General features: G+C 37.2%; 2 protein-coding genes across 2 annotated transcripts; one reads left to right on the forward strand and one right to left on the reverse strand.

Moving 5' to 3' along the window:
• The first annotated feature begins 7,162 nt into the window (after positions 1 to 7,162).
• On the forward strand, positions 7,163 to 16,976 carry LOC149027342 (peptide transporter family protein). Its single transcript, XM_089161886.1, is given in 8 exon segments — positions 7,163 to 7,428; positions 7,430 to 7,885; positions 12,041 to 12,098; positions 12,184 to 12,301; positions 12,398 to 12,515; positions 14,886 to 16,473; positions 16,623 to 16,740; positions 16,892 to 16,976. Coding segments are annotated over 6 exon segments (903 nt in total). The 5' UTR covers positions 7,163 to 7,329; the 3' UTR covers positions 14,940 to 16,473; positions 16,623 to 16,740; positions 16,892 to 16,976.
• Positions 16,977 to 19,573: 2,597 nt separating this feature from the next.
• Positions 19,574 to 24,238, reverse strand: LOC149027343 (putative E3 ubiquitin-protein ligase XBAT31). The gene is made up of 8 exons (XM_089161898.1): positions 23,680 to 24,238; positions 23,516 to 23,575; positions 23,346 to 23,417; positions 23,116 to 23,237; positions 22,877 to 23,017; positions 22,683 to 22,790; positions 22,238 to 22,502; positions 19,574 to 21,534 (listed from the first exon to the last, which is right to left on the reverse strand). The coding sequence occupies exons 1-8, from the start codon at positions 23,857 to 23,859 to the stop codon at positions 21,145 to 21,147; spliced, it is 1,338 nt and encodes a 445-aa protein (XP_089018024.1). The 5' UTR covers positions 23,860 to 24,238; the 3' UTR covers positions 19,574 to 21,144.
• Positions 24,239 to 27,854: the final 3,616 nt, after the last annotated feature.

The raw sequence follows: 27,854 nt of genomic DNA on the forward strand, positions 1-27,854 counted from the left end.
TTTACAAAGTCTCATTAAATTATTGGGACTTTAAAAGGAGATAGATTAGAAAAAGTAGGGTGCTATCTCAACAGACCGGGTTCTTTAAATTAAGTAAATTTGTCCACTAACTTTTTTATTTTTGGATTTGAGGTTCATCCAGGCCAATGAACGCACCTCGACTACATCCTTAGACAAACTTTTATTATTAATTAGCTTGGAAGAGATTCGAACTCTTACCTCCTTTGTGGAAGCATTGTCTATTGATTTTTCTATCAATTAAATCAAATAAGTCATGGTTTGGAATTTTTAGGGCTTGTTTGGTTACTTGAGTCTAAAAATTTCAAAAATCTATGGAGTTGTGATTTATAAAATTAACTGTTCGGTTAGCCTAGTCTTTGGAATGAAATTTGTAGATTCATCATAAAAAAACATTTATAGAGTCATTGTTCAAATGTTTAAGCTTTTATAGTAGAGGTTTCACCTCATACCTATAAATCTACATATTCACGTTTTTAATGTAAAAAGATGAATTTCTAGATTTCATGATTCTAGGGATTCACACAACCAAAAATGTATAAATCTCTCATTTGTGAATCCAGAGATTTGAAATATCTGATTCATATAATCAAATAGGCCCTTAGGAAATCTATTTTTTCTACCATTTCCCCCTCCCTGTTTAAGATTCTTTGGACTCGTCACTGGGCTATTATTAGAGATGCCAAAGATAAACCCTTTGGTGTCATTAGGGGTGTCAACGGTGCGGTTTCGGGCTGAAAAACACCAAGCCCAAACACAACCCATTAGCAAAATAACGGTTTCGATTTGGTGCGGTTTGGGTTCGGGCTAACTAATGGTTTGGGCTAATGGTTTAGATTCGGGTTGACTAACGGTTTATGGTGTGTAAGAAAAAAAACAAGAAGAAACAATTGAGCATCCTACAACAAAAACAAAAATTATATAGAAAGCAAAGTTGCTATTGGTCAATTTCCATTAAAAAAAACCCACCCATTCTTTAGAAACCAAGAACCTATATATTAAGTAGTAAAATGACTATTTGATCTTTGAATTCATGCTTAATTTTTTTAATTGTCCATACCAACTACCTAATGGTAATATAATGATTCAAATACTATTTAATGTAAAATTACAAAACGGGTTGCGATTTGGTTTCGGGTTGGTGCGGGCTCCACAACCCTCAGCCCATTAAGGTTTGGTTCGGGCTATAACGGGCTGGTGCGGTTCGGTTTTAACGATTCGGGCTATAAATTGACACCCCTAGGTGTTACATCGTTACCTTGGCATTATAATTTTACTAAAGAAGGATAAATTATTACTTTTAGAATAGGGCTACTAGAGGCGCTTGCATGGAGTCCGGATTTTGTGGGTGATGGGATTTTTTTTAATATTTTTCAGTTGTGGGGCCCACCGATTTTGTGGTGGAAAAACCCTATTGTGCTCCTCGACGGGGTGATGATCCGGATTCCTTGAATGTGGATATGAGTCAATTCTAATTGAATCAGACTGTCAGCAAATAATCAGGTATCTTGAAAGTGAGATTCAACCATCGATGACAGTGGAGCCCTTGATCCAAGATATCTATTATTTAATAGATAACTTCATGCATTGTATCCCTGCATTTATCCCGAGGAGTTTTAATGTAATTGCATATCTTTTAGTTAGGAAGGTCCATTCGATTTCAGACTAGAAAGAATGATCGATTTCCGTTGAGTGGTTGGTGGAATTATATAAACCCTCTCCCTCACTGGTAGCTGGCTTTGAATAAAATTGTTATTTACTAAAAAAAAAAAAATCGCTGCCAAAAGTTGTTACTAACTGATTTTTTTTTTGTCCGACAAATTGACCGTGAAGTTGAAAGATCATTACAAATTTGCGTACATGTACAATCATGTTTTATGCATTTTGGTAAAAAAAACGTGAATAGATAAATTCATTCGTTTATTTTTTATTTCTTTTCTATCGCTCCTATAAATTAGTGATTCATTTATTAATTGGGTATGAAGTATGATATTCAAAATAGCAATGTTTCATTCCCAATTATATGATCTTAATGTCTTATCATTGAGACATAGGAGAAAATCAATCAAATACAGTTTAGTAATTAATTGATCTCTGTACTTCATTCAAATTTTCTTTTTTATTATCTATGCAGGATCAGCTCAATCAACAGCAAAACCAATAAAGGAGGAGATATGGCTGGTGATACGTAAAGTTTTGGGAATAAAAAATCCCAATACAGTAGTACCATTGAACAATGAAGAAAACTAGCATTCTCCTTAGTTTTCTGGGTATTTTTCTTCTCTTTCTCGGCAACCTTTGGAAAAACTATTACATCCAACGAAATTCAATATATTTCTTGCAAACGCATCATCATCAATTGTAGTGCATTGGGGAAAGGCTTCCCACAGAATGGACAGCCAAAGAGTACTTCTTTCTTACACCCTGACAACAAGTTACAGAGAAATTGATCGCGGAGACTTAGGTTCGCCATTGATACCGTCTGAGTTAAAAAACAATCAAGAAATGTTAGAGATGATTCTTGAATGTCAGAAATATGATCATAAATTGATAATGTATAAGTGCCTTCGACTACACATGCAGTCTTTTTTTACTTTAACAGTTGTACCAGAATCAGTTTATTTACTTTCTTGACTGTTTAATTTTTTTTCTTCTTTTTTTCGCTGAAGTTTTCAGATTCTAATATGCAGAGAGGGAATAAGCCATTGTATTTGAATGAGGTACGTTATGCTGCTCTTACTCAAAATGGTGAGTAATGGGCCTTTCACCTTATAGACTATTTACGGGTGTGGATTATCTCTCCTAACAGGAAGCACTTTGTGTTTAAAAATAGGTGGAACCCACAAGTAAAAAATAATAAAATATTAAAAAAATAAATGTCATCACCTTAACCTTGTGGGGGCCCATGCAATTTGTGGTCAACACTGGTCGGAAGAGATGATTCGGAATCGCATTTATGTAGGAGACTTATAACCAAGGGCTGAGCCAGGATTCAATATGGGGGGCCGAAAAATGATTGGAAAACACTAATGCTTTTTTGCCACACATATTGTGTGGGCTCTTATAAGACCCATTGGGGATCCTACCTATGAATTATTTTATTTTATTAAGGAATAAATCCATATATATTTTGTGGGGCCCACACATTTGACAAAATAGATAAATTATTGATAATGATACCTTTTTTTTTAAAAGATATAAGTAAATTAAAGCATCATTACAAAAAAAAATACACATGACTTTAACCCTTAAAAGTTGGATGCAAATCGATTTTTTTAAAAATTAGAGATGTAAACCAATGTAGTTAATTACTTTATTAACTATAGACATTTTATTCACAATATAAATTCAAATAACAAAAATTGTAGAAGAAATAACAAAAACAAAGAATATAAAATCAAATGAAGAATAACAAAAAAAAAATGAAAAAGAGAAAGAATAACTAATTGTGGAGAAGATTTTTTCCCAAATTTTCCTTAACCCACGCTTATAGAAAGGGAAAAATAAATAGGAAAAAAGAATTCAACCCAAAAAAATAGAAAGGGAAAAAAAAAAAAAAACAGAAGAAAATAAATAATAAGAAAATAAGAGAGAATAAATAGGGATTGAGGAGTTAGTTTTTAATTAGAAATGACATTTTGAATATTTAATAAGATTATTTTTCAAAATTTTCCTTTAACCCATTTTATAGAAAGAGAGAGAATAAATAGGAAGAGAAGAAAAGGGAGAATAAATAGGGATTGAGAAGTTAGTTTTTAACTAGGGATGACATTTACACTCATTATTTTACTTTTAAAATTTGTTTTCAATATTGGGAAGGGGCCAAATAATGATATTTCACATGTGAGAAGAGAAAAAAGTGGAAAAATTAAGGAAATTAACTAGATGGCGAAATCTTGCTGATATTTGACCCTTGTTTCGACAAATTTTGACCCCTCATTTTCGGGGTATTTTTTGTTATTTTGGCCCAAATTTGGTGTTTACTCTAATTTGATGTCAATACTTGGTAACTTTGAATTATTTCCTTTAAATTCTTCAACGCAAATTCTCCTTTTTAGCCACATTTAATATGTTACTTATGGGGCCTAAATCAATGGGACATAATTGGAAAGATTACCTATTGACTTTAAAAATTTTATTACAAAATTCCTTTATGATTTAACTTGTTTACATCAATTTTTTACATAAATACTCTTCCCTAACCACATTTGGCACGTTACCTTTTGAGACCTAATTATTGGGATATGGTTGATAAAATTGTTAATTGATCTTGAAGATTTTGCTACAAAATATTTTTCTAATTTAAATTATTTATAAGAATTATTTTACGTATATTCTCTTCTCTAATCACATTTGGAACATTGCCTTTTGAGGTTTGAATCATTGGTACATAATTGGTAAGATTGTTCATTGACCTTGACGATTCCGCTATAGAATATTAAGAGATATCCAAAATATCGAGATTTTGACTATATATAGCGAAATTCAGCCATTTATTGGTTGATTTGGCAATATATCCACGAATTTTCGACGATTTTTTTGACTATCTCAGTTTTGCCCCCAATATTGTTTCACCCACCATCAAATTTTAGCGAAATTTTGCACTATGCTTGTAATGGAGTAGGGGTATAAAAAGAAAATGATTTTGTAGGAAAGTTACAACTTACAACCAAGGAACGATATTTCGGTTGAATTCGGTGGTTCGCTCATGGGTGAACAAGACGAATTGGCGAATTTCGCCGAAAATTTCGGCGAAATTTGGTGAAAGTCTCGCGATGGGGAAAATGCATTAAATACAAAATATGAAAAGGCAAAATGGCTGGGGAAAGTGGAAAATGCATTAAATGCTGATTTGACAAAAAGAAGAATGAGCAACCACCTGGATGGTTACAAAAGCCCATCCTAAATTTCATTTTTTTATTATCTTTTTTTAATCTAAAAAGCTGGTCGTACTCGTTCCTCTCTCTCTTTCATTTCTTAACTTCTTCTCTTCTATTGCAGACGAAGCAGCAGCAGGGAGTTTCCAGCGTGTCAACTTGTGTTCCTCTTTTTCTTTCATTTCTTCGGTTCTTCTCTTTTCTTGCAGACGCAGTGAGCAGCAGGAGTTTCCCACGAGATGAAACAACGCAACAGCCACACCACCACCATGGAGCCTTGCAAGCAGGCATTGCTCCGACGATGAGATCAGAGATGAAAAATAGGAAACCAAACAAACTTGTTCCGCTAATCTTTAGTTGCTTCTCAGAGCTTCAGGGGCACCAAGATGAAAGAGAGAGAAGAAGAAGAATGAATGAATAACGAAGTGTTAAAGACGGCTTCTTCTCTTCTGTTCTACCACAGAAGAATCCTGAGTCAAAAGATTTAACGGCACACCATAGGTTGTTTCGGCAAAAATGGCGATTTTCCGGCGAAAAGTTGCAATATCGATTTCGATCCATTTTTTATTTCGCCCACCGCGAACTGGCGGAAATTCGCCGAAATTTCCTTCCATGCTTACAACTATGGATTCATAACAGGATTTTTATTCGCGCCTGTGCGGATATCCTCTGCGCAGCGCGAGAGTGCGCCACGTTTCAATAAAAATAGAGGAACGGTTGAGATTTAATAAACACAATTTTGCATTTAAAAAGTCTTGAATAATTACACTTTGTCATCCCTCAGACTTCTTAAATTTACAAACTCAACCCAAATTCTCCGATCAAACGAAATCCTCAATGAAACGAAACCCTAAATTTCAATGTCGTCTTTCCTCGCGATGGTCTCTTTGGATTTTCTTTGAAGTCAACCATAGGTTTCAATTCTTCTTACTCGAACCGAATGACTAGTGAGAAAGGAATAAACCCAATCGCAAATAGAAAGAAGAAGAGATGAAATTGGTACTAATAAATGCCAAAGACTGCCTGCATTGCCACAATTTCTCTCTCCTTCTCCGTGACCGGAAGTCGTCTTTGACATAGAGAATCGTTAATCGATTCACCTTGTTTCTCTTGTTCTACGTTCAACCTCTCGCAGTTGTTGCATTTAACTCTTCCAACTTACTCTCTTCCCCTTCATCTCTGCCCGATAAACCTTACCCTTCCTCTTATGATATTCATTTCTCAAAAGCGCATCAATTTTCAATGCTTTTCATCAAAGATCCATCACTGTCTGAGAAAATCCAAGAAATTTTACTGAAAATTCGTAGCCGCGTCCATTTTGAATCAAAACCCTATTTGGGATGGTTGCCGCTTCCTTATGTTTTTGGGTTGAGTTTGCAAATTCAAGAAGTTCCAGGGGTAAAAAATTGTGATTATTTAAGGCTTTTAAATACAAAATTCATTCATTAAATCTCAACCATTCCTTAATTATATTGAAACGTGGCGCACTCTAGCGCCTGCGCAGAGGATATCTGCGCAGGCGCGAACAAAAATCCGTTGTATCTCAACAGACCGAGTTCTTTAAATTAAGTAAGTTTGTCCACTAACTTTTTTATTTTTGGATTTGAGGTTCATCCAGACCAACGCACCTCGACTATATTCTCAGACAAACTTTTATTATTAATATAGATGGAGCTTCACCTTTGGCTTGGAAGAGATTCAAACTTTGACCTCATATGTGGAAGCATTGTCCATTGACTTTTCTATCAATTAATTCAAATAAGTCATGGTTTGGAATTTTGTGGAAATCTATTTTTTCCCCCATTTTCCCCTCCCCGTTTGAGATTCTTTGGACTCGTCACTGGACTCAAGTGCTCAACTTCAGTGCTGCGCAATTAATGTGCAACACTGAGTTGCCTACCGTCGGGATTCAAAATGGTGTTTGGTCTGCTTTTCTCCTTTGGGTTTCAATTAGTGTAGTTCAGAAAAAAAGAAAAAAGAAAAAAAGGTGGTCAAGATCAACCACTTTTGATCCTCACCATTCACAACACTGAAGCATGAGTACTCGTCACTAGCGAGTGAACTTGGATGCTGCGCATTTAATATGCAACACCTACCGCCGACGGTCGAGATCAAATTTTGACCAAGATTTCGATCTCGGTAGTAAGCAACACAGTTAATGCAGTTTGAACCGGTCACTGGGCACGTGCTTGGCATCCTCGTAAATCGTAATAACAAACCATTGCAACGTCCCATTTTGCCCATCAAAACTTCCCATGTTTGAATTTTGAAATCGCTATGCGAGCAACACCCGCCTTTTCGGACACAGAAAGTTAATTCGCCATTAAACAAGCTGAGAGTGAGCTCGGAGCTCACTTCAGAAGCTTTGATTTCAAACTTGTCTCAATTCTTATTCCTAATTGTAGGAGTGGAGGCCCTAGAGACGGACAACGAAATGGCCTCGTCAATAAGTTTTCCAGTTGTTGAAGATGATAACCTAGACGACGCAGCGCTTTGGGCAGTGATTGATTCGGCAGCTGCCGCCTTCTCACTCTTCCTCCAATTCTCGCAAACCGCTCGCGCTGAAGAATTCTAATTTTCAGTCTCACAGTCCATTTCCAAATCACCCTTCACCCGTGAACACATTTTCTAGAAATCATCGGAGCCATTACATGTTGGAGAATGATGTTAGGGTTTCTTCTGGCGGCGAGGTGTTACAGGAGCCCTGGATTCGTCAACGGCCGCAGAAAATCGCTAGATTCCGTGTTCCTGATTCAGAGGAAGATAATCAGCTAATTTGCATGAAGAACTTGCAGCGAACTCCAACCACACCGTCGTACTCGTCGCCAGGCACTGGGAGGTTCACAGTGCAAGAGACTAGTCCAATACCTTCAGGAGGCTCCCCGTTCGGTACCAGGCTGAATGAAAATAAAGATTACACGCCACATAGCTTATCTGGTCAGTTCCCTTCGGTTTCTCTTTTCAAGGAATACCAGAACGCGGCCATGGCGGTAATTGCTTTTTTCCTTCTTTACGAATTCTTGATTCCTTCCCCCTCTTTCCCGTTTCCTGTAGTTTCTGAAGCTCCAGATATGTCTCAGTTTTGAAATTGTAGTGGTGTCTCCCCCTTAGTTTTAACCGTCCATAGCTAGGTAATCTACTTACGCACCGTACTGGTCTTTTGTAATAGGAGACTATTTTTAAACAATTGCACGTATGAATGGATAGGATCATAGGAGCAACTGATATTATGTTCTGTGATGCAGCGTACCAACCTTAATTGTTTTTCCCAACATTGATTTCTGGAAGAGTTCATTCGAACTTTAGGCTGGTTCTCTAGACATTACCAGCCCATCCTGCGTTGTTCAATCATAGTAAGCTTTTGAATTTTGTCACATAATATGTTATGTTAGTGGCTTGATTTCTATACCTTAACTTCCCCCCCCCCCCCCCCCCCCCCAATTGAGAGTTGAAAGAAACAAACTGCTTTGAACTGGGTTTGTTAACCCACCATTACACTCTGGTTTGGTTGTGATTTCTCAGACATTATGCTTGAATGAAAAAGTCATCTCCAGCTGTCCTATTGTGCCTTTTTTTTCTTTTTTTTGTTTGCACGCATTTGGAGTGGGTAAACCAGTCCTCTTGTCCTTTGAAAACCTTCAGACCTATATCCCACCACTCACCGCTATTGCATTTGTTGCTCTTTATTGCTCATGGTTGATCCGCCTCAGCAGAATTTCCTCATATTTTCTCTTATCATTTCATGTTTACTTTGCCAATCCTGGAGTCAATATATTAAATAATGGTAAGTTTCTGTTGAGTCTATTGCATACTGGTGTATGTCACATTTGATGCATTTCTGTTAAATTCTGGGTGTGCTGTCTAGAAAGTAGGTCTGACTTTTTGGGATTGAGCACTTCATTGAAATCATGTATCTTCTTAATACTGGTTAGCTATGTTTGAGATAAGAGCCAAAGTTAGAAATTTTATATCTAATAATCATGTATCATGCTATCACATAGAGGAACTGAGGTTGCCTGTAAATCCACAAGCCATACTTTTCAACAGAATGCAAGACTTGAGGCAGGTGAATGACCACAGGAAGGACAACTCTTCATTATATAACCCTTACACAAGAGCAGCTGTAGATAACACTACCCGCCCATGTCAGAAGCAGAACCCCCCAAAACAAAAAAGGGGGGGGAAAAAAAAGGGGGGAGTTGAGGAGGGGAACACTAACAGGGTGTGGATACACTACTCTCTCTCTCTCTCTCACACCTCTTCTACTGCTTTTTACCTCTTGGAAAGTCAAGGTGTGAGGTGTTGGCATCCTATTGCCACAAAATTTGTCAGCAGCATCAGCTAATTGTCATGAATCCTAAAACCCCTTGGACAAGAAGAGAATTTTATCTTGGACTCAACTTGATAAGTATAAAAACATCCTTTCCCATATTTAGTGGAGGCTTTTATTTAATCTATTATGGTTGTGTCAGTTTCCTGGAAGTTTTGCTCTCAATATCCTTTCCAAGTTAATTACTTGCATCTATATTGGTAATCATCTGAATAGTTTAAAGCATTAGCTTGATGCAGGCACTGTTTAGCCAATTGAAGAAACATGTGGTGGAAATTCATGGATAGGTTATGCCAGGAAAGGTAGTATGTGCAAGCGGAATTCTCTGGAAAGCTGATACTGGTACTCTTCAGGGTGCTGTATGTATACATATAGTAGTATGCAATGAAACTTAGCTGGCCTAAGTTCATTTTGATCCCATCCTACAAGTGATTTTGTTGACTGAAGAACATAATAGGAAAGCAATATATTATTTTTGATGAACTGAATGGGAAAGTAATACAGTGTAAGGATGAGAGTGGATAAAACCGAAAGAGTTGGTTTCATAAGGACCTTAGTTAGATCTGAACCTCAAAACCTACGTATCAGATGATATCTTTCAATCAAAATGTATAGAAACAGATATAATGTTCTAAGAACCTAGATCGTATCAGCCAATGCCTATTAAGGAACTAGGGTTAATTGATGCCCACTAATCTGCAAAACTGGGTATATTTTCATGGAAATAAGCCGAGGGGGTGGTTAGGTTTTATGCACGTTGGATGTTTAGTCCAGTCGGCATAGTAGGCCACTTCAGTGGGCCTGAATAATGGGTAGGAGGTTGGGATATGAGGGATTTACTCATTAGGATTAGTTTAAGTTGTATACTCCTACCCATTCTAGAAGGTGTCCTTTTAAGAGCCCTAGGTAACTTACTGCTAAGTTACTTAGGTGCTGTATATCAGAGAGAGGGCACCTGCCAAGTGTTGATGAGCAACACGGATGAAACTTGAGTGCTTGCAGAGGGTTGATGGAGCCTCTGGGTGAAGATTGAGAGAGCTTTTAGGGAGTCCTCTTAGAGTTTAAGGGGAAGAAGGTTAAGAGAGAGAGAGTTTGAAGATCTTTCGAGCTTGAGGGTTGAGAATTTGGTTTATTGGGCCTTTTTTTTTCCTGACCATCATTTGTGTTCTAACAATGAAAACTTCCTCAACAAGTTTGATCTTGGGCAATCTGGCAGTCATCGCATTCACAGGATTTCTGTGTTTTGAGAATTGAGATTAGCCCTGCATCAAGGATTCAAAGGTGAAAACCAGGTTCCTTGCATGGTGGAAATATTTCCTTCATCTCAATGAACTAGAGCCTCAACTTTGAAGATAAGATGAGGAAGTCAATGAATTGTGTAATGACAATGAAGAGGCAATACTTGAAGCCCTGAAGATGGACTTCCAAGTTCCGACATCAAAGGCTGCTGAGGTGAAGGATTGTATAGCATAGGTTAGTCAAGATATGGTGTAAGCAGTAGTACCAGCTGAAGTTGTTATTGAGGAAGCCTTTTGAGTACTGGCACATGAAGTTTTTACCACCAATGATGCTATTATTACTGTTAGATAGTTTGTTGATTTTTAGTCCACTTCACTACTTGGAAGGAAAAATCAAAGTTTTGAAGACTTCATTCTGAACAATACCTAAATAACCAGAGGTTTTGTCTTGGAGTGTTTAAAACTGCTACTTACATGTTCACTTTTACCACACTAAACATGAGATCAAGCTTGAAACAAGATGAGGAGATTTGGTGCAGACAAATCAGCATGAGTGGGTTTTTCTAATGAAATTAAGTCTTGCACTATGTTGTGTACATGTTGGGCCTTCAATGTAATGGGTTTTCTTTGTAATAGGCCACTTTAGTGGGCCTAATTGTAGGAGGTAGGAGTACAGGAATTACTTTAGTTTAACTTGTTCTATTTACGTTTAACTCTTTAACTAGTGTAGAGGGTTTCCTTTTAAGTTAATCTAATGGCTAGGTACGTGTGATTAGAAAGGTTTTTGTGTGGCTGCAGGGACTCTTTTGCTTTGATAAACAGCTTGTAAGGGTTGTTGACCACGAAAGATTTTTATTTAATGAAGCTATGATTGTTGTCATTTTTCTGCTCTTGGACTCGGTGTAGAGTGAGAAACTATTGGGATTGGAGAGATTCTGATCTAGTTCTGTTGGTAGGAAGTCAAAGGTCATATTCACTTCACTTTCTGTGCATACTGTTTTCTCTTCTCAAGGTTTTTTTGAGATCCTATTAAAAGGGGCATGTAGCCTGAACCTGAGATTCATCTTATTTAGCCCCAGCTGTTGGGGGTTATTGGGAATGATTCTGCACTAATGCTGAAAGATTTCAATTTATCTAGGTCCCTCTGAGTCTCTAGTTCTTGTTATATAATTCATATTATTTTATAACATTCAGCACCGACTGAACTGATTTGAGTTAGTATTCTATAGATAACATGGAATGCGTACATTTAAGAGAACTATTATAAATTTCACAATTGCATGTGGATACATTGTACATTTCATAACAAATTTAATTTTTTTCTGGACGTTCTTGAGGATCCTATTGAATTTTTCCTAAATCTTGAGCTATTAGAATCTTAAAAATGTTTATGTTACTTGAGAAAATGCATTGTTATTTCATGTCTATTTAGCATGCTGCTTGCTGTTATGGAAAATGAAAATGAATTCGAAAATTTTCTGCTCCAGAAGATGCTTTTATTTCTCCTATGTTATGACATAGTTCTTCTTGCGTGGGGATGATTAACATGTTTTGCCTTTTTTCATTTCAAAGGACAGATTCTGGAGAAAACTGATTACACAGTAATTTCTGGGACCCCATTTATAAAAAAATCAGGCAAGATTTTAAATTACTTGGGGTTCTTTCTGAAATGGAACTGGAAATTGATTTCTGGTGGATTGTATTATGTATTTTTCTTCAGGTTGGAGGAAGATATCATTTTTCTTTAATCTGTCATATGAAATTAGAGACAAAACTATTGAATTTGATGAGAACAGAAATGTACAGAGAGCTGAATTTGTGGTTCGGGCATACATGCAGTATGTTCTTTATCTTTTGCAATTAACTTTATCATGAGATTTGGTGTCTTATCATTTTATTTAGGTTTCACCTTTGCTATATGTTCCTGTGACTAGAGGTGGTAGGTTCTCAGATGGGTGGGGGTCATGTGAACGTCGTGAGAAACGATTTCTTAAACCGAACCATGATATTCCCAGCACTGCAGAAACCAGAGCTAAAAATAAAGCATGTCAGGTATGTCCATTCTTCAGTGTGCTTTCCTTTTCATTTTCTTTTTGGCAACCTTTGTTGTTTTGTGATTGTATCATTGTATGTAATCAAATGTTGGTTCAGTCTCTTCCTCCAGCTGGGTCCTTTTGAATGTTCAAAGTTTGTAATACTGTTTCTGAAATGAAGTTCATCTTACTTATTATGATTTATGACAATGTTCTAATAGACTGTTGGTTGGAACGGGAACCTAACAACTGACACTGGGGCCTCAACTCTTGACAACCTGTTCCTTGTGTCATTAACTATTAAATGAATATCAAGTCCAAACTTAGGAACAGTGGTTAAACTAATCAAGCCATCAAAGTCCTCAGACAAACACCCTACCTTAACTGCTGCAACTGACGATGTGCTAATGGTTGGACTGTCATGCAATTATCTTTTAAAATGATTTTTAGTTTCAACATTCGGACCATTCATGTGCATTACCGACTGTAATCATTGTTTGTCAACCATTGTTAATTTTGGTCATGGGATGTTGAATTCGATACCAAAATTATATATAGAGAATGTTATCAGTCAGTATTTCCAAAATAGATAAGCCTACCTAAAATTTGTACCAGCTAACAAAAAGAGTTCGAAACAGATAGTTACATGTTGCCTTAATCAAGAAAGAATGTGATGGACGAAAATGGAAAAGAAGGCAACGGAAGTCTTCTGAAATGATATCTTCATTGGTCTATTCTCTTAGAGCAACAACAACAAGAAGCTTTGTCCCAACTAAATGAGGTTGGCTACATGGCTCCTTGCCTTCCAATCAGCTCTATATGAGGTCATTACTAGATACAAGGCTTGAGCTATGCATATCTTTTCTCACCATTTCTCCTAAGGTATCTTAAGTCTGCTCCTAGGTTTTTCTAGTTCTTTCGATTTGGATTAAATCACTTCTCTGTACTAGGGCATTTAAAGGCCTCCATTGGATGCAATTGTTTTACCTCAATCGACTTTTTTGTTGCTTATCATTTATTGGAGTTACTTTGAGATCAAATCTAGTATGATCATTCCTTACCTTATCCTTCCTAGTTTTGCCATTCATCTATCTTAGCATCCTCATTTATACTGGATCTATTCTCTTCACTCATGAAATTTGAACACATTCTAATCAATGCAAAAGATAATTTTGGTTTGGCCAAAAAAAAGATAACTTTTTTATTTTTTAATTTCATCATTGCAGCCAATGTGGTATTCTGGTATATGCTTCCAATCACCCTCATAAGAAGTTGAGGAATTCTGATGGGTGTGTAAGGTTAAATATTAATTTGTCCGTCTTCTAGCTATTCGGCGAAGACTTTGAAGAACAGAGCCGCTGCATCATTATTGCGGCACAAACTTTTCAACAGCATCTATTCTGCATTATCATCTCCATCCAGAAAATTCTCTTTCATCCAGACTATAATCTTAAAATGTCTTTGTGGTCCAGATTAACTATAAGCTGCTAACTTTATTCTCTCCCTGATGCTTCTTCTCTGAAGCCGCACAACTTTGCAATTCCGTGGGGAGACTAAGTTCATAGAGGCTTTAATGTGGGTCTGAATTTAGAATTTGAAGAAAATTTTTGTCTAGTTTTTTTTTTTTTGGTCAACTTTGTCTAGTTATTAGACTTTGGGTAAGATATTTTGCTGTTGGTAGGTAATGTATAGAGTGTTGAATTTTGGATTTTATATTTTGAATTCAGAATCCACAGATTGTGCTGCATGAACTTTTCTCTTGTGTGGAGAAACCTTAGAATCATCACAAATAGGTGGTGGCTGCTATCCCTGTTGATTTTCTTTTTAAATATTAAAAGCTGAAAGGATTTAAGTATGTTGGGTGTCAAAATTGTTATGTAGATCCAACACACCAATGTAGTCTAAATTGTAAGTGGAGTCAAGTCACAGCCCATACAGCCACCATAGCAACTTTAGAATTGCCTTTGCCATTATGTAAACTGTAATTTTTAGAACATCCAAGGTTCTTGACTTCTTGTAGTTGTGTCAGTTCATCCTTTTTAACCACAAGTGTCACTTTACCCGATGAGATCTGCAATTTTTATCGTTCTTACCAGGGTCAACCTGGTGCTTTTACCCAGTCGAGCATTAACGGTTGGATCCCATCTTTACTGGCACAGTTCTATTTTACAGTCAAATTTGACTTTTTTCCTTGGGTGCTTTTCTAACCATCCTTATATTCATCATTTCTATGTGAAGCCTACGTTTTGCTTAATTATGTTGGCATATATCATGGGAGATAGTCTTATGTGATTCATAATATTGTCTGTTAAAAGAATGGATTTTTTTTTTCAACTTTTTTTGGTAGGGCATGGAACATAACTCCTATTTCTTATGCGGACATTTACAGGATCTGTTAGGAATTGGAGAATATCGATCTGGTGCTGCCAATGCTCATCGATAATCCAAAAGATCCCTATTCATTCTCACCTGTAGATAAGTGGAGATGTCTACATTGGTGGAACAGGTCATCCGTTAAAAGTTTTCCTTCACACACTGAAGTTCAATAATTCCATGCAAACAAAGATAGAAGAAGGTGTTTTGCTTCCCCTCTTTTGGGAGATTCAGTTCCATGAATGGTCCCTGAAACAACAGATGGTTTTTATTCTCTTCTACTCTTTCTCTATTGGGTGTAACCGGTTGGAGAGATGTTCTAGTGCTGATTCGAATAAGCAATCAGATATGGGTTCCACCAGGTTCTTGGGCAAGAGCTATGAGGATCCATTTGGATGGATGCTATTATTAGTTTCTGTAGGTAAGGCTGTGCTGGATCATTAGATGAAACACAGATAACGTGCTGCCTGTGGGTGTGTGGACCATCAGAAAAAGAAAAAGAACACTCAATAATCTGGGCCCTCATCCAGCTCTCACACAACAAAGCAAAAGCACCCTTCTTTTTTCTTTATCGGATGCTCCTTCACAGTTGGTTCCACTACCCATCATGTAACATCATGAAATTTCTGTCTGGATTTCTACCAGAAAAAGAAAAAACCAGAAAGGAAAAGATGTATGTGTGTATCTTGGACTCCATACATCTCTACCCTTCCACATTGTACTCATTAATTCATTCCTTTTTAATTTGGCAAACACACAAATGAGCCTTTTCTATGATTCTTTTGTCATATGGGATCGTTGACACAGGTTATCTAAAGCTTGGAATGTGTTTTAGTACTTCATTTCGTAGCTTATACCACAATATTTAACGTGGTTGTATATATGGAGTTATTTGTCTACATGTGAGGTCCAATATACCAAACTTGCACAAGACAGAAAGAACTGAGATTTAGGAGTTAATTAGGTTGAAAAGGCAAGTCAACAAGAGTGATCTCTGCACAATTCATGATAGCATGGATGTCTGAAACAGTGAAGAGGAAGACAAGACGGCCACAACTGAGTTGCTTGAGGTATAGGGTAGTTTGGTTGATACCAACCTGACAAATGTGAGGTCTTTTTTTGGGCCCAGAAGGGACCAAAGCTACAGCAATAAAATCTAAAACATCCTTTGGTTACATAGTCAAACCGGTAGGTCAGGTAGACCCTAGAATCTTTGACCACAGTCGACTACAAATAAAATATCAAAAGGGACCTAATGTTGAGTTGCAGCAAAACGATGGAGTTTATTGGTAGAGAGCTTCACACTCATCCAATGATCAAACACCTTTCAGAATTCTTTGCGTTCTGAAGTAGTGGTTAGATCATTTTGCGAAATCAAGATGGTGGGGTTAGTTTGGTCATTTTGGAAGTCACTGGTTTCATGATTGTTCATCCCACTCCAAAGCCTGTCTCTGTTTCTGTTTCTGTTCCCTTTTCTTCTTTAAAGCACAATAATTGTTTGTTTGTTTCTTTGATCTGTCATCTGAGGAAGAGCTCTGATGGTCTGTCAATGGAAAGAGAGAGACTGAGAGAGCAGAGCAGAGCAGAGCATGTGTTTATAAATGGTAGGACCTCTTGCTCTTTCATTGGCGTTTCTCTTACTCCCCCTTCCCTTCTTTTCTTGTCCTAGCAACTCCTCTGTATAGACCAATGTTCTTATGGTTTTCATATTCACTGTAAAGAATGACCTTTCCTTGCTGCATTTTTCTTGAAGATGAAAACTCAAATGAAGTGACATCTCTTTCTTCCTCCGAGGTGGTGTCACTGGACTTGTCTCGCTAAATCAATCACAGAACCAGACTACTTCAGGAGCTATGGCTCAACCTCAACAGGTGATTTATCTATTACCAGATTTTTCATATCGAAGTTTTCACCTCCTCAGTTTGACGGGTCACTTCACTTTCGCTTTTTTCGTCATTGCCTGTTTATTTTCTTCGTATTCTTGTTCTCCTTTGGAGAAAAAAAAAATCTTACTTTTTTCAGATCCTTTTGATGGCAGGAAGATGGATGGCCTCTGGGTTTGCAACCGTTAAATGTGAGAGTTGGGTTGGCTAGGAATCGTGATTATTCTGGATCAATCTCATTCAACACTTTGATCACTGGTTCTCCAACTTCCTCTACCGATTCTTCATCAGATTTGGATACAGAGGTAGGTTACAGTAAGAAGCATAATTAATTAAGAAGAAAACCTATATTCTCTTTCTACGATTATTCCTTAAACTGTTTAGTCGTTCAGTAACTATTTCTTTTCCTGTCTTTTTTGACATGCCATTGGGAGACTGTACAGAACCAATCCTCAATAGGCTAGTTTCGGCACTGTGTGATGTGATGCTTCACTCAAGTACATTCAAATTCACCACTGTAGTCATTTGAGAACTCACATTGTGAAAACATCATTATTGTTCACCAGTAGGAACTGATAATGCTTACTGTTTCTCTCTGGGAGTGGGAAGAGATCCGAGGGCAATGTACAAGTGCAAAGAAGATCTAGTTGAATTACCCAACATGATTGTTCAGAAATTTGGGCACCCACTTGATGTTTGAGCTACTCACTGAATATTTAAATTCTCCATGTTTTAACTTGCCCTGCACAAGTAAGCTGCTGGATCCAGTTAAGAGTGTGGGGATTACTATCCAGTTTAGGACTTAGCACACATTAGAAGCAAATTTTAAGAACTACGTTCATTTTTTTTTTTGGGTTGGTTGGTGTTGATTTAATTGTAGAACATATATAATTCATGCTGAAGGTATTAAAATCTGATCCTTAAAGCGTTTCTTTCAGTCCACAGGGTCCTTCTTTCACGACAAAAGCATTACATTAGGAAGCCTCATTGGTGTGACCAGCATTCTAGAGCTTTCAGGAAGAGCAGGTGGAGGAAGAAGAGCAGAAGCCTTGAGAAGCAGGAAGAGTTGCAAATCAAAAACATGGTTCTTCTCTCTATGTTCAAAAGGTGAAAATAGTCCTGATGGACTGAACAACCACCCTCCATCCCTGGGCCATTTTCTAGAAGCAGAGAGAAGAGCTGCTAACGATTACAGGAGGAATCAGAACCCAACAACTATTTATGAAGCTGACGAATATGGGCAACCGGGGAATGCCTCTGAACCAAATCCTCTTTTCATTGATGGCCGTGTAGCACCTCCTCTGTCAACAACCTCGTGGTTTGATTCAGAAGCTGGTGGGACATCCCAGAACCAGACGAGCTTGGAACATGGAAGTGGGTACCCAGTTCCTGTACTGTTCTCATGTGTTTGTGGACAACCCTAAGCAATTGAAGCATCATTTTTACACAGTAGCCGAGAGAACCTCTTTTTTCTTTTGCAGTTATGCTTCTGTTCTCTTACTCTCACTACTGCGATTCTGGAATAGGATTCCATTCTCCACCCACTTTTGGTTTTTCGATTTGGAATTTGATTTCGCCTTCTCCAATGTTAATAAAAATTTCAGGTCATCCATATTTCTAGATGTACCAAGTTACCAACCCCATTCCCCTTTTTCTTTCTCTTCGTTTCAGATTCTCACAATCACCATTCGCCTGACACTGTGTCAGGCTTCATACTGAGATTAAGTTTTATTAAGATTTTGGTAACTAATATTCGGCTGGATTGGTGGCCAAAATTGTCCACAAGTAGGAGAGCACAAAAGTTTTATTAGTTAAAGCTTCTTTTGTTAATCACTTTTCAGATTCCACCAGCACCATGTGTTTCAAGATTGGTCATTAATGTAAAATTAGCAAATCATCTCCTTTTAACCTAATTTAATTATGTTCCACATCCCTCTCTTCGTTTGCATAGAATCTTTGAATTTCAAGTTGAAATCCAAAAACTATTTTTGGTTTATTTACTCTTTGAAAATGTCGAGTAATTTTCTATTTTTATATTATAACAATTGTATTAAGATTCTACATGATCAAACAAATCTAGCTTTGATTATTTTAGGCCATATAACATGTTACAATTCTTTTAAGCGTGCAATATATTATAATGTTAACATTTAATGTATTCTTTCCTATGCCCATATCAAGTTGTGAGTCCTCATGCATTAAATATATCTAGTATTTTTTCATGCATCTTAACCTTTAGAATAAAGAAGGATTATATCTAATTGGGGTTTCAATTTTTTCGGTTTAATTTGTCTCCCACCAACCATGCTTATCCGTTCACATATAGATCAACTATCTGATCAAAGTATATGACCACTAACAATAAAAAGGAGAAGAACAATTGCTACCATCGTCACAAATTGTTCTATAAAAAAATTTCTGGTGAATGGTGACGGCAACAGACTTTTAGATATTCTTGTGCATCAGCTCTTTCTGCCAAACAGAGTAGTTATGTTTAGGTTATATTTGGTAACCATGCGTGGAATGCATTTTATTATTAAATTAAAAAAATTAAAAAGAGTGAAAATTTTAAAATTCTTAGTTCTGCTTCTGTTTTGGCCAACAAAAGAATTTGTTTGGTATGCTCGATGTTAGAAACTATGAAGTGAGTTCTACATTTTGCCTGAAAGAGAGAATAGTATGAGCCATGGCAACAACAACACAGGCAAGAGACCTGAACATGATTCATGCTACAAGTGAAATTTAATAAATCTCCATCACAGTAACAGCTGCAAGGAACTGAGCAAGCCAACCCATAGCTCAGCATAACACATAACCAATAAGAAATCTGGGTCTTAAACTTTAGTTGAGTATTGAATGAGAACACACACAGTGACTCCAAGAATTTAGATCACACACGTATTTGACCTTCTTGCTAGTTTAGCAGTTGTCTGTTGATCTTTCGCCTTCAAGTCTTTGAGTGTAGCACTCTGTTAATGTCGTCCTTATGGACCCCATGTAAACTGGTGTGAGACACCTTGATTATTCAATAAAATAAAACTATATATAATAGTACTTAATAATCTTCCTTGAAGACTTTGAACTCCTTGTTTAAACAATAACTCATTATTAAATAATGCAATTTGTTTCACGCTTTTGATAGGTCAGATATATTTGTTATGGTTTACCAATAAACTTATAATCATCTTCTCTACCTAACTTTGGATACATTCTCTTAAGTTTTACTGGGTAATAGCTTAGTTTCTTGCTTCCTTTCTTCATCTATGATAGAAACTCTCTGTAAAGCTGTTTTTTTATAAAGGATGAAGGAGATGAAACTCAGAGTGAAAAATGTTGTAGAGGGTAGGATGGACAAACCATATTTTGCATATCTGTCTTCCTAATTGGTCCCACAATGGAAGAATGATGTGAGCAATCCAGCACGCACACGTGGCAGGTTTGGACTCAATCATAATGAAATGAGTCCAAAGTGTGTTGTTGTACCGAAAAAAGGGTTGGGGGTTGTAAAGGCTGGTGCAGGGAAAATCCAAACAGAGGTGACCTTTGTGTGTCCCATGCTGTTGTAGCAGTAAAGCACCATACAGATCTGGGCTCATCTCATAAACTTCAGGTAACATGAAAACAAGATCCCAGCTGAATTAGGACCCACAGAACCCAGTTGGGTAAGCTTTTTTGTCTTTCTGGTTGTATTCTCTCAATCATTGAGTTCTACTTCAAACGCTTTCAAGATTGCTTCAAGAACCAATTCTTGGGCTAACCACATTTACCCACTCTGCCAACTGAACCCCTCACTAGTCCCTTCCAAATCCATGTGTCATTATCACATTTGTGCCATACCCTGCAATTTTAAAGCAAATAATTCACCATGCCCTACACTTATTCAATCTTCAAACCTTTTTCATTTTTCTCTGGAATGAATAAATAACCCTCAGATCATGAAAACCCTGTACAGTGACAAATATAACAAGGGACTCAAAAAACAAACAAAATAAATGATATTACATTACACCCTTCTTGGAGAGAGAACAATGAAAAACTGAAACGGGAATAGGAAAGAAGGGGGTTGGAAGATCAGAGCTAACTTAAACTGGACTTGAAAGGTAAAATTGTTACCTTTGTTGCAGCAATAGAAGAAGGGTGAATTTTTTCTTTCGTTATCAATGAAGAATTTCTCCTACTCAAGTCGACAGACTCTCAAGCACCACTGCTTCAGCAATATTTTGCTACAACAATTAAGACCCAAAATATAAAACCAACCAACCTCAACCTGCAAAGGCTTCTTGCTTATTTTGATCCCATCCCCTGCCTTCAATGCCGCGAAATCTACATAGCAATGGAGTCCACCAATATATATATAGCCAGTGCGAGAAAAAGATAAACCATCACCTCCCATCATGGTTTATCAACCCAATCACCATTTTCAGCTGCAATCCTTCCTGAACCACGTGAACCCATCTTCCCAAATGAACCCACGGCTGATAAGCCCTTGAAGCTGCTGCTGCCCTCACTAAAGGTCTGTGACTTCCTTGACTTCCTAATCTTCGAGCAATTGGTGTCTTTGTCCATTTCATCCTCAATCTTGCTCTCGACAGCCACCAGCCGGACTATGCTGCTGCGGCAAAATGGGCAGACAGGGGCACTCATGCAAGCCGTATTTGGGTTTGGCTTGTTGTGGCAGCACAGAGCTAGAATGCATTGAGCACACATCTGGTGGCCACAGTCTCTAACCTCGATTGTGCATACCTGGTCAAAGCAGATGCAGCACATCTCGTTGTCGCTTTCCTGTAACAGATTATTCTTCCAGTGAGTGGCCGAGGGGAATCATATTTGGTGACTCAGTTGTGCAAACTTCATTAAAAATGAAAAGAGAATGCATCCATCTTTTTCTCTATGCACAAAGAATTAACATTCAATCTTCATGCTGAGTGCAATATCTCAATCAAATAAATCATTGACCATAAAGAGAACCTAAAACTAAGTTACTCAGGATGATAACAGTCTATATAGACAGATGCCCATCAACTTCATCAGACTAGCAACTGTTTAGTCTCTTCAATGGTGTAAACGAGGAAGCATCTAGCTGCATGAGCACTCTTTTCACCATATGACTGGTTAACATATACAGGATGTTTAGAACAAGATATTTCTGAGCGTATTCTGAATCAAGGATTCTTCACAATCTTTAATGTATCAGTCCATAACAAGTAAATCTTTTATGGTTTCCTGAATTGAGAAATCTCAATCATTGTACTTTCCAACATTTCATTCTATCCTAATTTGGAGAAGTCCGGCAAAAGAAATATCATACAGATCCAGCCTACCATTCTCAGTAGTAAGATACCTTTACACAGGGTTGGTAATGAAAATGCTTTAACTTTCAAGCACATCTCAAGAAATAAGCCTTAATTTTCCTCATAAGTTTTCACAGTCAATATTAAATGGAAACGCAAGGCCTTAAGAGTAGAAGCAAAATAAGGAAAATCACCTCAGAGATATTGTCATCAAGACTGGCATCTCCATCAGAATGTGAAGGTGACGGAAGTGAGCATGCCATCCCCTTCAAGATGCACTTTTCCCTCTCCCTGTTTGCTTCCCTAAGGGCACTCTCCAGCAAGACCTTTGCCTCTGGATTAAGCTCACTAATGAATTTCAAAGGCGACGGCCACACAAGGGGCTCTGCCGATGATGGGTTCAGCAGGGCTGCACATGCTCTGTGTTTGTACTTCAAAGCAACTCCATGAGGTATTCTCCTGCAGGAACAAATTTTTGCCATTGGAGATCATATATTCAAATCTATTTCCAGATTAATCATCGCTAAAATACTAATAGAAATAGACAAATTAATGCGTCCCAGTGTCTACTTTAGCGAATCATTCATGAGAATACGGTTATTACCTAATTTCCGAATCAAGAAAACAATCAAAACTTACCCTGATGAGTCTCTTTGTAGGCGATCTGCTCCCCACGCAAGCAGTTCTCGGATACAATCCAATGAACCTCCTCGAGCGGCCAAATGAAGTGGAGTGCTCCCCGGGCAGCTGAAATTAAGAAACTACTGATTTCAAAGCCTGCAATCACAACTGAAACTATAGAAAAAGAGGCACCTGATGTAAAGGATCATTACCCAAATCTTCCCGAAGAGGCACAGACAAGAGCACCACTATCTAACAAGATATGAACACAATCAGCCCGTCTTTTCCGGGCTGCTAAGTGCAGAGGAGTAGCTCCACTGTCGTCTCTAACATTCACAAACCGTACGAATCCCCTGCGAAGCGATTCTAGTCAGAAAGATGCCCTAAGAACAATTTCATCCAGAACCAGGTGGGGGGGGGGGAAAGAATAAATAAAGAAGGAAGAACCCACCAGGATTCGGCAACAGGGCTTGAATGGGCAGCTGAGAGAATGGCTTGTAAGCAATCGGAGTGTCCGTAATAAGCAGCATAGTGTAAGCAAGTTCTTCCTTGGACAGAATCAAACATCAAAATCTGTTTCACACAAAAACCCATATGGATTCACCAATTGCAATTTAAAATTCTAACAAAATAGACTGGAAAATCAACAGAAATGAGGAGAGAAGAAGGGATCATGCATACATTTGCTCCGGCTTGAAGGAGCTTCCGCACGCAGGCGATCTCGCCATGCATTGCAGCAATCATAAGTGGGGTCTGATTTAACCGGAGACAGAAGAAAAGAGATAATGAGAATATGATATCAGAACGGCAAAGATCAGGTATTGCCAAGAAGAGAGAAGCGATGTCTTCACCTGCTTCTGACGATTCAAGATATCGGGTTGTACAGATCGATCTAAGAGGAAGGACATCACCTGATGTTTAGCATCAGAACAAGAATAATACCAGTTAATATCAAGAGAATAAGACCCATAAAAAGGGGCATCCATCAAAAACAGAGCGCGGGAAGAGAACCCACCTCGATCTGACCATAAGCAGCAGCGATATGAAGTGGGGAAAGCCTATCATAGACGGAGTACTCATGCAGGAGAGATGGGTTTCTCTCCACAAGGGCAACAACCGTGTGAAGGTCCCCAACCTGAATGGCACTGAAGAAACCATGCTCATCCCCTGTACTGCAACTCAGCCCCAGACCCATCTCCTCCTCCGCTCTCTCTCTCTCTCTGCTCTGCAGTCCTTTCAAGTGCCACAGAGAGAGGTGAAGAGCAGAACCGGAAACAGAGCCGATCCAGCCCTTCCAATGCTAGCAGCGATCCTTCAAAAGAGGAAAGGAGTGATCACACCTAACCTTGGCTGTGCTACTTCAGTATATAGAATCATAACACACAGAGAGAGAGAGAGAGTCCAAAACGAAATCCTGGCAGCAGCTGCTCGCAGTGGATAGGAGAGAGGGGTCCAAGTCTCCAAGTCCAATCCACGGCTGCTCAACTCCACCTTAGCAGCTGCCAAGAGTTTTTTGAAAGCTTAATAAAAGAAAGAAAAAGTCATCACAGATATTTCTGCACCATTTAGATTAGATTTTTAAGAGGACCTGGTAGTCTATCTCTATATATAGACGGGAAGATTTTTTTTTTTGGTTAAAGACGAGAAGATTGATAATAGGGAAATTTTCAGTCACCCCCTGAATTATTCAATTTATCAAAGATCTTCCTTTATGGTAAAAATATATCAATTGCATCCTCAAAACTCAAGTTCTACTTAAGTGCCGTATAATAACCGTGCAACCTAAGGTCTAGATCAAACTTTATGATCGAAACAAAATCTCGTTCACTCATTTTACAGTTAAACTTTAACAGAAAAAAAGAGTCACATAAGTGAAACGAGACGAAATAAGTAATTGATTTAATTTTCTATTTGGACAATAGGCTGCATGGTGTTGTATATATATTGTGTAGTATTGAAGTAATTTATAATTACATATTAATATAAGTTAAACTTTTTTAAAGAACAAATAATAACTTTTAACAAAAAAATCTTCGGCTAAATTCATTTCTTTCATCTTTCCTTCTTCATTTTTTAATAGTAAATTTTTACTTTTTTTATGGGAAATATGATATATTGTTAATTTTTTAAACTTAAGATATGAATTAATTTTTTTTTTTGGACCAGCATGTGTGCACCTTGACTATTATATCTTCATGGAAAATGTTTTAATAAGAGTCAAAGTTACAACTTCTTCACTAAGAAGCATGGATCTTATTATTAAAACAACTTTAAGTTGACAAAAATACCAAATAATATCCGAAATAAATAAATACAAATTAACTGAAACTTTGAGTATTAATAGTAAGGGATTTAATTGACAAATTAGATAATTTAAAGGGTAGCATTTATATTAAGGGGGCAAGTCAGGGAGTAGAAGTGAAAATTTGCCATGAGAGTATGCAAAATCTGGTTCCCACCTTTGCGAGTCTTGTGGGTCTTTGTCCGGATCCAAGTTCGCATTCCACACCATCCACGGCGAACCATGACCCACACGGTCAAATCCAGAATCCCGATCCACCAATGCCGTACAAGTGATTTTTATCTTTCTCTCTCTCTCCAGTCTTCCCTCTCTGACACGGTTAGTAGTTGGAATCTTTAAAAAGGGTATTTGGGTATTTTCATTGCTTGTCTCCAGTTCAGGACCAGTTGTCCGTGATGATTATGATTGCCTTTACGAAGAGAGAGAAAGTCGAATCTGGTTAGACCCACGGGTAATTTCTTTGTACCCGACACGGGTCTCCACCACCGACAGCCAATAATAGCCAACAGCCGACAACCAAGATTTTAAGAATTCGAATCGACCGTATCCGTATGTTATGGAATCCGGTACGAGAACTACAGATCATCTAAAATTCGTTAACAACATTTTTTCATAATTTGTTTCAACAAAATAATAATAATAATAATAATATTTGAATTTTTTTTCCCAAATTTTGGATGGATTTTTTTTTTATCGAATAATAAAATTTGTTTATACAATAAATAAGTAAGTTATTTTGTAGTATAAAAGTAATTAGGGTTAGAATTTTTTTTTGTTTGGGTCATCATCAAAGGGTGGTCTCGTCTTTCTCGGTATGCCGTTGAAGCAACTGCATCACATGTCTGGGGATCTGCCAAAAATCTGGAGATGACGTCGATTGTAATGAAAGTGAAAGGATCTACTTTTTTTTTTTCAAGAAAAGGAAAAGAAGACCAACCCAAAATTATGTACAATTACGATGTGATCCAGTGATTTTTGTGAATGCACAAATGTTTAGCGTTTTTATAATAGGGATGAAATATCTTGTTTCACCCCATACCCATAAATCTATAGATTTACGTTTTTAGTGTAAAAATATGAATCTCTAGATGTCATGAATCCATGAATTTTTACAATCAAACGAGTATAAATCTTGCATTCATGAATCCAGAGATTTGAAAAGGCTCTAAGAACAGGACCCGTAGATCCATCACACTCAGATGTTTTCAATTTTTATTAAAGAAAAAATAATTATGAAAATTACTTCATACTCATTATGTGAGAAAATCATTATTTCATGACCTAATCAATTAAGTTTTTCTGGTTTATCCATCTAGCGATTTCAATCCCAAGAGATAGAACATTTTTCACTGATTTCTTACAAAATTGTATAATTTATATCAAAAGCCCTTCATGAATACTTATGAATTCATTTGTTTTTACCTTTTCAAAGTATTGAAAATTTTCATAGTAAGCTTTGATTTTTATTAAGTTTCTTATTACAAATTAGACAACTCCATTTGGTTTGAATTCTTGGATTTTCTTATCTACAAAGTTTAGGCATCAGCCGACATGCCACAATCAAACTGACCACAGATGACAAATCTTTGAGAATGGATATTTACATAACTAGTAAACTAGTGACTCAACTCTTTGATTGTAAAGCCTGGCTATAGGAAAAGGGATAAAACCTGCTTTTGAGTTGGGACTAAATCAGGTAGTGATAAAATCTAATAATTTGGAGTGCTGTCGTTTCTCAAATCACCTCCAAGTCGGCTCTTTTGATTTTTCAATCGGTGGTCTTAGATATTTGGCTCATTCCTGCCAATTTCTATGTGTTTTTTTCTCTTTTGTTCTTAGAGAGGCCAATGTAACAACCGATAATCTAGCAAAGGTGGCCCTGTCCATTCCAGAAAAGATATGTTTAGCTATTGCCACTCTGTGGTTTGACGACCCCAGTTGAGTCCCCACGTGTTTTTTCCTTTGACTAATGGATTAGTTTCATAAAAAAAAAAAAAAAAAAAAAAAAATCTAACTCTAAGATTGATATTTTTCCATCCAATGACTTTGAAGGTTGAACCAGATGAACCATGTTATGATATTTTGATTTGAATCTCTACTAACAACATTGACTCACTCCATGGCATACCACAATGCTACCACATGGAATTTGCTGAATAATATTAATGCCTTGACTGGATCAGGTCCTTAAAAACAATAAGTATGACCAAACTGCTGCTCTTTTAGGTCTCAACAGATTCAAATTTAATTCCACCTTCATCATGTTCAATGTTTGATATCTTCAGTACTTGATACAACATGCCCATGTCCTTCATTCTTATTTATTCTTATTAATTATTTATTTTATTGGGGTTGTTGGGATTGGTGCATCGTTAGAGTTCTTGTCTCTCTTATTTAGTTTCTTTGCATATCGGATGAGTTCTTATTGCTTGCGGTATGATTGTTGTAGCGTGAGAGAATCTCCCATCACACCTCTTAGTTTATTTCATTAAATACCATTGTGGGTTCTTTACTTAACAAAATTATTTCGTGTTTTATTGTTATGGAGTGAGAGATTCTTCTACGCCTCCCACATTAGTGAGAGAAATCCAAACTATTTCATTATATATTCATCTTACTTGTGTTGCAAAAATTCTTACTCTTTACTTATGCTTTTTAAACAAAATCTCTTCACTACTTGTAATTTGTCTATTTTCATCATAAATTCTCATTGCGTAAGATCAAATAAACAAATAACCTAAGAAAATGGATCATAGCAATTGAAAGGATTCTTGTTTATATATCCCACTTGTATCATAGGTCCCATATAGAGATATTTTGCTCACTCTTTCTTTGCCTTTCGTATTTAATGGTGCTTAACTATCTATAAAGCAACTTAAATTTGACTC

The sequence above is a fragment of the Hakea prostrata genome, chromosome 1, assembly GCF_041222555.1.
Source record: "Hakea prostrata isolate BN-2017 chromosome 1, UWA_Hpros_2, whole genome shotgun sequence".
NCBI classification, from domain to species: Eukaryota; Viridiplantae; Streptophyta; class Magnoliopsida; order Proteales; family Proteaceae; genus Hakea; species Hakea prostrata.